Source organism: Urocitellus parryii, chromosome 1, assembly GCF_045843805.1.
Source record: "Urocitellus parryii isolate mUroPar1 chromosome 1, mUroPar1.hap1, whole genome shotgun sequence".
In the NCBI taxonomy this organism is placed as follows: domain Eukaryota; kingdom Metazoa; phylum Chordata; class Mammalia; order Rodentia; family Sciuridae; genus Urocitellus; species Urocitellus parryii.
The window spans coordinates 170,570,118-170,580,209 of NC_135531.1; the positions used below are offsets into that span (position 1 = coordinate 170,570,118).

A 10,092-nucleotide genomic window follows, 5' to 3' on the forward strand; every position below is an offset into this window, starting at 1 on the left:
CAGGGGTACTCCAAGGTCTGGGAACATGAGAGAGCAGGGTGGGGCCTGCAGATGCAGGCTCAACTGGAGGTGCCAGTCCCTGTCCTGAGCAGCCCTGAGACCCCGGGGACCACACCCCGCTGCCAGCCTGCTTGAGCACCTGGCCTACCACAGGGAGGTCCATGGGCCTGTAGAGCCTGTGTCACCTCCAGCCTCAAGTGACAGCAAGTGCACAGACACTGAGCCTCCTATGGGAGAGTGGGGGACTGGGTGTGCAGACGGGTCAGAACAAGGTGGGACTAAGTTGTAGTGAGGCCACCTCTGTGCGTGTGCCTTGGTTCCTTCATGCAGATCTGGATAAAAATTCAGAAAAGAAGGAGGCACTCTGTTATTTTTTACTTCAGTGAATATTAAAAATCACACACAGAAAATTAAAGGAATTTGTTTTTCTTGCATTAAATAATTGAACCCAGAATAGCGAGATCCTCTTTCCATTTAAGGTCAGTTGCTGATACAGTCACTTCACCCACGCTAAGGAATACACACCAATACATTGACAACCCAGCAGGAGGCAGTTTTGTGCTTCCATAATGTTATGGGAATGGGTGAGTTGGTTTTGGTATGGGGGGGGGTGTTAAACCTCAAGGCACTTGACCATTGAGCCACATCCCCACCCCTTTTGAAAACATTTTTATTTGTTTGTCTGTTTATTTTTTATTAGTGACAGTGACTCACTAAGTTTCTTAGGGCCTCACTAAGTTGCTGAGTCTGGCCTTGAACTCACAATCCTCCTGCGTCAGCCTCTCAAGCCACTGGGATTACAGGGGTGCAGCACCACACCTGGCTAGGGGTGGAGTTTACACTCAGGTGCTTCAGAGGATCCAAATGCTGTCAAGGCTCAGGCCTGAGTCTTCATCAGAGATGTGGGCTCAGGGGCCCTCTGTGTGCTGAACATGGGCTTTGAAGTGATTGCTTCGCCTTGACTGGTTCTCCATAGGTGACCATGGGAGTCTACTTGTATCTCCGTCTCATTTGTCCGTGTCTCTCTCTCCCCTTCACTGAAGGAACCAGTCATAATAGTGCTTTCTACCAGAGTCCCATCTGAACCAAGTCTCACCTGCTCCTCAGTGTAAAATAAAGACAGCAGGCCACAGTGTAGAGAAAACTCAGGGCTTCATAAATGAGGAACGTGTATTATGTCCCTAGAGGAACCTCTGGCACATAGGTGCTCATGATTGCTATGAGCAGTAATTATGCACCACAGAGTCTCTGAACAGCCATATGGCACCCAGCAAAGAGCAGCACACACACACAGGTCACATTTCTTCCCAATTACCCCTGTCAAGCAGGACCATAACGCAAGTGATAGATGCAATTTAGAAACCAGTGCCATCACTCTGAATGACACAGTTTAACCCAGTCCCTGCCACAGTTTGGATTGGAGTGTCCCAGGGCCATGTGTGGAAGGCATGGGCACCAGCTGTGGTGCTGCAGGGAGATGGTGGAGCCCTCTGGAGGCTGTGGGGGGAATGAGTCTTTGAGCTGCCCTGGAGAGGCAGGTGGGGAGCCCCTCACACTCTCTGCTTCCCAGATGCCAGTGGGGGCGACTTGACCTCTCTGTGCATTCCTTCCACCATGTCTGTCCTGCCACAGGCACAGATGGTTGAGGCCAACTGACCATGGGCTGGGACCTCTGAAGCCATGACTCCATTTTCTCATACCTAAGGAGGTTGTCTTGGGTGTGGTGTCACGGTGACAGAAGGTGACAGTGACCAACACAGGATCTAAAACACGATCATTTCAACATGAAGTAAGTGTGAGACTATAGGTTTCATAGCAGGTGTTTAAAATTCACTTATATGAAATATGATATGTCAAGAGCTTTGTAATGTTTTGAATAGCTAATAATAAAAAAAATTTAAAAATAAATAAATAAATAAATAAAAATAGAATAAAATTCACTTATGTAATATTCCCCATTTTGGTCACAAAGCTTTCACTGGAAATCATTCATAATTAAAATCATGAAGTTTGTTATGGTAAAAAGAGATTCCTGTACATAGGTTGTTTCAAACACCCTTAAAATATTCCAATAAGTGAAACTGAGTCAGGGATCAGGTTCTCCACCTTTCAGTGATCAGCTGTGGAGTTCATAAGGCCTGCTGGCCACCTGCTGAAGTACACACAGACATGTGTCTAGTGGTGCTTAGGCACGAGTCTAGATCCCTCTGGGTTTGCTTGGTGCTACCTTCTAAAGTTCTCTTCACACATAATATATTTACTTATGGAGACCGTGTGAGGTTTCAATACACATGTTTTATAAAGATCAATCAAAGGTAATTAGCATTTCCACCATTTTTTGGATCAGTTATTTGCATTGGGAGCATTCAGAATTCTCTACTTAAGAAACACTTCTGCAGTAGGACTTCTGCTGCCCACCTGGTGTTCTCCAGACATGGGCCTCAACACGCGTGGTCCTCTGTTGATTCTCCTGTCCTGTCAACTTGCTTTCTTTTGTGAGGGCTCTGAAAGTTTCACTTCCCTACATTAGTTCCCTCCTCCTGCAGCCTGGGACAGGAACGTGTTTGAAGCCATTCACCTCTGTTCACATGAGGTCTTCATCCATGCCTACTGGCATACCGCCCATGGCCAAGGGGTCCATCTCCACAGAGTCACAGCTATGGCCAGGACTGTAGGTCTAATTAGCAACAGTCCGGAGTCTTCCAAAGAGACAGTTACTGTGTCTGACCAGATTCCAAAAGGAAATTCTTCACCTAGTTGTGAATGTGTGTGTTTGTGTGTGTATGTCTGTGTGTCTGTGTGCGTGTGCACTAACACACAATATCAAGGGCACGTGAAGCAGACGGGACCTGGCATGACTACAGGCAGGATTGTACCTTGGATCTGGAATGTCCCTAAAGGCCCCTGTGCTGCAGTCCATGTCCCCAGCTGCTGGTGCTCTTCGAGCTACAAACTTTGAAAGGTGGGACTTAATTAGGTGAGGCTGGTCACGGGTCACTTTACTGATTTCCCCCTTGAGAGCTTTGTCATCATCCAAAGCCCTCCATTCCCAGATGTGCATGTTTTCCATATTTCAATTCAGCATTTTTGTAAAAGGGATTTAATTAAAAATTGATGGGTTCATTGAATACAAAAAAATTTCAGAGAAATATAAGTTTATGATGGTATAAAATAAACTGACCAGGGGTCAAATGTCTATTAAAGGTCAAGCTTTTGAAGACTCTGAATTGTGAACTACACCATAAAGGCCTCATAGTGGGCCTCATAGGCCAGTGTTCCTGCTGCAGCTTGATTTCTACAAGATACTTAACTTATTTTCTGTCAATATATATACAAGTCCCACTACAAAAAAACCATTTAAATTACTTTTGTCTATTACATACAAGGTTTCATAGACTTGAAATGGGAAACTAAGTACTTTATGGCCAGGCTCAGCCTGGACTGGGAAATTTTGGTAGACTATAAACAAATAGAAGATTTCCTGAGGTGGGTCATAGGAGAAAGTTTCAGAGATGCAGTCCTGAGCACCCAGTCTGAAAGGTGTGTCCAGTTGACAGCAGGGGCGTTTACTACAGCCCTGTGTTGTGATATGGGCAACCGAGCACACCGCCTGCTTTCTTCATGCTGAGCGCTGTAGCCACCTCCCCTTGGCTGCGAGGACCAACAGAAGGGGTGGACATAAAGCCTGCACACAGTGAAGGTGGTCAACAAGCATGGCTTCCATCTTCAAGAAGGAGGCCTTAAGCAGACTGGAGAGGGAGCTGAACTGTTTTCTGCTGTGAGAGTCCCTTCCCTGATAACATGAAATGGTTTTGGGGTAATTTTTCCCATTGATAATTGCAGGTTGCACCTGTAGGGTTCTGGAAGTGTTACATGACCTGGAAAGTCTGGAGAAGGTGGGATTTATCACAATGTTAGAAGCCATGCCAGATGTTACTTTCATAAATTACAGAACATTATTAGCACAATATCAGGAATTTGCACATTAGGTACAAACAAGTTTTGGTTAAGAGAAAAGAGCCTGCATCCAAAAATATAAATTACATGCAAAGAAACACAGATCTGATGGAATCAATCATATGCTTAAATCTGTAATGATATAAAGTACATCAAACAGACAGGTATAATGGTATACACCTGTAATCCCAGGTATTCAGAAGTTCAAGGCCAGCCTGGGCAAATTAGTAAAACTTTGTCTCAAAATAAAAATAAAAAGGATTTGGGGATGTAGCTCAGGAATAGAGTGCTCCTTAGTTCAATCTCGAGTACCTTAAATATATCAAGCATATATTGGAGCAAAAAGTGAAACTTGTGATAGAATTAAGTACCTTGTTTTGAACTGCAAAATTGTTAAGCTCATGATTTTTAAGTTAAAATGATTTTCACCAAATAGTGAAAATCAGAAGGGCTGTATAGTCAAGTCGAATCCATAAATAGATGCAAGGAAAACTCTGAAATTATAAATCATTAGCTAAATAAAGTGAAACCCAGGAAATATGGACGTTTTGAAGAGATAAGAACTTCATAGAAAGCTCACGGAACTTAGGAGCAAAAATCAAAATCAAGAGTATAGTAGGAAACCTTTGCAATTTCCATGACAGTAAGATATAAAGTGAAGAGGGGTAAGAAAAGGCTTACTGTCTATGAAAACATACACCCTGAAGTTGTTGCTAAAAGGCTGTGCAGAAATTCAATCTCTAAGTAGAAATTTAAACACTTCAGTAGATACAGAACAACAACAAAACCCTGAAACTCTGGGTGCCAGCTTCGACTTAGTCCTGTTCCCATTGCCGACTGCTTCTAACCCTCCTGAGGACATTGCCCAGAGCTGACCGGATGTCCTTGTTCCTCAGGCAGTAGATAAGGGGGTTCAAGGCTGGAGGTACTGTGGAGTAGAACACAGACACCAGCAGGTCTACAACGGGGGGCCCATCAGCTGCTGGCTTTAAGTAGGCAATTGCACCTGTTCCCAGAAATGCACTCACCACAATGAGGTGAGGCACACAGGTGGAAAAGGCTTTGGACTGGCTCTGCCTGGATGGGATCTTTAACACCGTGGACAAAATATGCACATAGGAGACCACAATGCACACTAAACATGAGAAGGCATAGCAGACCCCTACAGACACGCTGGCCTCGATGATGGTGTGCTCTGCAGAGCAGGTGAGCTTCAGCAGGGCAGGCACGTCACAGAAGAACTGGTGCACCCTATTAGAACCACAGAACTCCAGAGAGAATGTCCCAGCCGAGTACAAGACTCCAAAGGCCCCCCCATTGATCCACGACAGGGCCATCAGCTGGACACAGAAAGCGCTGCTCATGACAGCCTCATAGTGCAGAGGGCAGCAGATGGCCCACATAGCAGTCGTAGGACATGGCTGTGAGGATGCCAATCTCCGACCCAGCCAACAGGACCACCAAGAAGAGCTGCAGCACACACCCCAGGAAGGAGATGGAGTCCAAGAGCGAGAAGGAGTTTAGGATGGACTTGGGCATGGTAGCAGAAATGAGACACAGGTCCAAGAAAGACAAATGCCTAAGGAAAAAGTACATTGGGGTGTGGAGACGGCGGTCAACAAGCGTGAGCAGCAGGATGACCACATTCTCCAGCGCAGCCATGAGGTAGATCATCAAGAAAAGCGTAGCCTGCAGCCACAGCACCTGGCCTTCAGCCAGCCTCAGGAGCAGGAACTCCACCACCAGTGTCCGGTTCTTCATAACTTGAGTCAGGAGCCAGGGTTAAGAAAAAAGTAGGTAAAGCAACACATCAGCTAGAAACATCTCTTGCTCCTTAATTTCTGAGAAGAGTAGAGGTGAGCATAGTGAGGGAGAAAGCTTTAAAATGCCAAGGTATTCGCATATCTAGTGGACCCATGAGTCAGACAACAAAAACCTGCAATATACCTGGACTCAAGTTGATTGCAAAAAAAAAAAAAAAAACATAAGAATTACAGTTCCTTCCCTGATAATATGAAATGATTTGGGGGTAATTTTCCCACTGATAATTGCAGGTTTGGCTACATAATTGTAATTGTAACAGGGTAATACCTTTTTATATAAATAACATCCTACTTGTTTAAATTTTTTTTTTTTTTTTTGTGGTTGAGAAGTCTTGAATAACACTTCTGCTTCTTGTACACTGCAATCTTTTAAATAGTTGCTAATTTGACCTAAATCAAGACCAGCAGTTGGCTGAAGCTGTTTTTTTCAAGCAGGATCCTAAAGAAATGTTGGGCTGGGGTGTGGCCCAGTGGTGGAGCACTTGGCCAGCATGTGCAAGGCCCTGGTTCAATCGCCAGCACCACAAAAGTAAAAGAGGAAAGGAGAGGAGTGAGGAAGGAAGGAGGGAGGGAAGGAGGAAGGAAGACAGGAAGGAGGGAGGGAGAAAGGAAGGAGGAAAGAAAGACAGGAAGGTCTTTCTATAGTTGGCCATTTCATATCTTGAGAAATGTAGCAGCCAATGCAGTAGAAACTTGACATCTGAGAAAGAAGAAGAGTAAAATAAAAATAAACTGAAAAAGAAAATATTCATTATTATTAAGTGATGCTGTTGTTTATTGTTCACTGCTTTTCTTTTTGAAGGACACTGAGAAATTAAATTTAAAATTTCCTAGACTCAAACAAGAATAGTAGTGATACATCATACCTGAGCCTCTGGGACAATCCGAGGGTGGTTCTTAGAGGAAAGTTTACAGCGTCAAGTGCCTATGTTAAAAACAGCAAGATCCCAAGTAAGCAACCTAAAGCTGCACATCAAGGCCCAGAAAAGCAGGAACAAACTAGTTCCAAACATGCAGAAGACAGGAAAATTTCATCACAGCCCAAATTAATGAAATTGAAAATAAAATGTGGGGATTGGCATCCAAACAGACAGGAAGACCAATGGTATAGAACAGAAGGCCCAGGGACAAACCCACATAGATACCACCACATGACACTCACCAAAGGTCCCCAAAGCATAATGTGGAGAAAGGACAGTAGGGCTGGGAAAACTGGATACCCACATGAGCAAGAATGAAACTCGATCCCTGCCTCTCACCCTGCATGAAAATCAACTCAAAGAGAAGCTGCTAGAGACAAACCAAGACCCAACGCTCCAACACCTTGGCACAGCACCAGCTTCCTCAACACAACCCCTGAGCTAAGGAAACAAAACCAGGAACCAGGGAGTAACGCCGACCAGATTCTGCCTGCACATGTACAAGCATATCACATGCATTCCCATCTTGTACATAACTATGATGCACTAATTTAAATAAATAAATAGAAGAAAGACCTGTAGATAGTGGAGGGATGGGGTTAGGGTGAAAATCAGAAGGGCTGTATAGTCAAGTCGAATCCATAAATAGATGCAAGGAAAACTCTGAAATTATAAATCATTAGCTAAATAAAGTGAAACCCAGGAAATATGGACGTTTTGAAGAGATAAGAACTTCATAGAAAGCTCACGGAACTTAGGAGCAAAAATCAAAATCAAGAGTATAGTAGGAAACCTTTGCAATTTCCATGACAGTAAGATATAAAGTGAAGAGGGGTAAGAAAAGGCTTACTGTCTATGAAAACATACACCCTGAAGTTGTTGCTAAAAGGCTGTGCAGAAATTCAATCTCTAAGTAGAAATTTAAACACTTCAGTAGATACAGAACAACAACAAAACCCTGAAACTCTGGGTGCCAGCTTCGACTTAGTCCTGTTCCCATTGCCGACTGCTTCTAACCCTCCTGAGGACATTGCCCAGAGCTGACCGGATGTCCTTGTTCCTCAGGCAGTAGATGAGGGGGTTCAAGGCTGGAGGTACTGTGGAGTAGAACACAGACACCAGCAGGTCTACAACGGGGGGCCCATCAGCTGCTGGCTTTAAGTAGGCAATTGCACCTGTTCCCAGAAATGCACTCACCACAATGAGGTGAGGCACACAGGTGGAAAAGGCTTTGGACTGGCTCTGCCTGGATGGGATCTTTAACACCGTGGACAAAATATGCACATAGGAGACCACAATGCACACTAAACATGAGAAGGCATAGCAGACCCCTACAGACACGCTGGCCTCGATGATGGTGTGCTCTGCAGAGCAGGTGAGCTTCAGCAGGGCAGGCACGTCACAGAAGAACTGGTGCACCCTATTAGAACCACAGAACTCCAGAGAGAATGTCCCAGCCGAGTACAAGACTCCAAAGGCCCCCCCATTGATCCACGACAGGGCCATCAGCTGGACACAGAAAGCGCTGCTCATGACAGCCTCATAGTGCAGAGGGCAGCAGATGGCCCACATAGCAGTCGTAGGACATGGCTGTGAGGATGCCAATCTCCGACCCAGCCAACAGGACCACCAAGAAGAGCTGCAGCACACACCCCAGGAAGGAGATGGAGTCCAAGAGCGAGAAGGAGTTTAGGATGGACTTGGGCATGGTAGCAGAAATGAGACACAGGTCCAAGAAAGACAAATGCCTAAGGAAAAAGTACATTGGGGTGTGGAGACGGCGGTCAACAAGCGTGAGCAGCAGGATGACCACATTCTCCAGCGCAGCCATGAGGTAGATCATCAAGAAAAGCGTAGCCTGCAGCCACAGCACCTGGCCTTCAGCCAGCCTCAGGAGCAGGAACTCCACCACCAGTGTCCGGTTCTTCATAACTTGAGTCAGGAGCCAGGGTTAAGAAAAAAGTAGGTAAAGCAACACATCAGCTAGAAACATCTCTTGCTCCTTAATTTCTGAGAAGAGTAGAGGTGAGCATAGTGAGGGAGAAAGCTTTAAAATGCCAAGGTATTCGCATATCTAGTGGACCCATGAGTCAGACAACAAAAACCTGCAATATACCTGGACTCAAGTTGATTGCAAAAAAAAAAAAAAACATAAGAATTACAGTTCCTTCCCTGATAATATGAAATGATTTGGGGGTAATTTTCCCACTGATAATTGCAGGTTTGGCTACATAATTGTAATTGTAACAGGGTAATACCTTTTTATATAAATAACATCCTACTTGTTTAAATTTTTTTTTTTTTTTGTGGTTGAGAAGTCTTGAATAACACTTCTGCTTCTTGTACACTGCAATCTTTTAAATAGTTGCTAATTTGACCTAAATCAAGACCAGCAGTTGGCTGAAGCTGTTTTTTTCAAGCAGGATCCTAAAGAAATGTTGGGCTGGGGTGTGGCCCAGTGGTGGAGCACTTGGCCAGCATGTGCAAGGCCCTGGTTCAATCGCCAGCACCACAAAAGTAAAAGAGGAAAGGAGAGGAGTGAGGAAGGAAGGAGGGAGGGAAGGAGGAAGGAAGACAGGAAGGAGGGAGGGAGAAAGGAAGGAGGAAAGAAAGACAGGAAGGTCTTTCTATAGTTGGCCATTTCATATCTTGAGAAATGTAGCAGCCAATGCAGTAGAAACTTGACATCTGAGAAAGAAGAAGAGTAAAATAAAAATAAACTGAAAAAGAAAATATTCATTATTATTAAGTGATGCTGTTGTTTATTGTTCACTGCTTTTCTTTTTGAAGGACACTGAGAAATTAAATTTAAAATTTCCTAGACTCAAACAAGAATAGTAGTGATACATCATACCTGAGCCTCTGGGACAATCCGAGGGTGGTTCTTAGAGGAAAGTTTACAGCGTCAAGTGCCTATGTTAAAAACAGCAAGATCCCAAGTAAGCAACCTAAAGCTGCACATCAAGGCCCAGAAAAGCAGGAACAAACTAGTTCCAAACATGCAGAAGACAGGAAAATTTCATCACAGCCCAAATTAATGAAATTGAAAATAAAATGTGGGGATTGGCATCCAAACAGACAGGAAGACCAATGGTATAGAACAGAAGGCCCAGGGACAAACCCACATAGATACCACCACATGACACTCACCAAAGGTCCCCAAAGCATAATGTGGAGAAAGGACAGTAGGGCTGGGAAAACTGGATACCCACATGAGCAAGAATGAAACTCGATCCCTGCCTCTCACCCTGCATGAAAATCAACTCAAAGAGAAGCTGCTAGAGACAAACCAAGACCCAACGCTCCAACACCTTGGCACAGCACCAGCTTCCTCAACACAACCCCTGAGCTAAGGAAACAAAACCAGGAACCAGGGAGTAACGCCGACCAGA

General features: G+C 44.6%; 2 protein-coding genes across 2 annotated transcripts; both read right to left on the reverse strand.

Moving 5' to 3' along the window:
• Window positions 1-4,772: 4,772 nt before the first annotated feature.
• Window positions 4,773-5,718, reverse strand: LOC144249618 (olfactory receptor 14K1-like). Its single transcript, XM_077791739.1, is given in 2 exon segments — window positions 4,773-5,354; window positions 5,356-5,718. Coding segments are annotated over 2 exon segments (945 nt in total).
• A 1,966-nt stretch (window positions 5,719-7,684) lies between these two features.
• LOC144249644 (olfactory receptor 14K1-like) lies at window positions 7,685-8,630 on the reverse strand. The gene is given in 2 exon segments (XM_077791766.1): window positions 7,685-8,266; window positions 8,268-8,630. Coding segments are annotated over 2 exon segments (945 nt in total).
• Window positions 8,631-10,092: the final 1,462 nt, after the last annotated feature.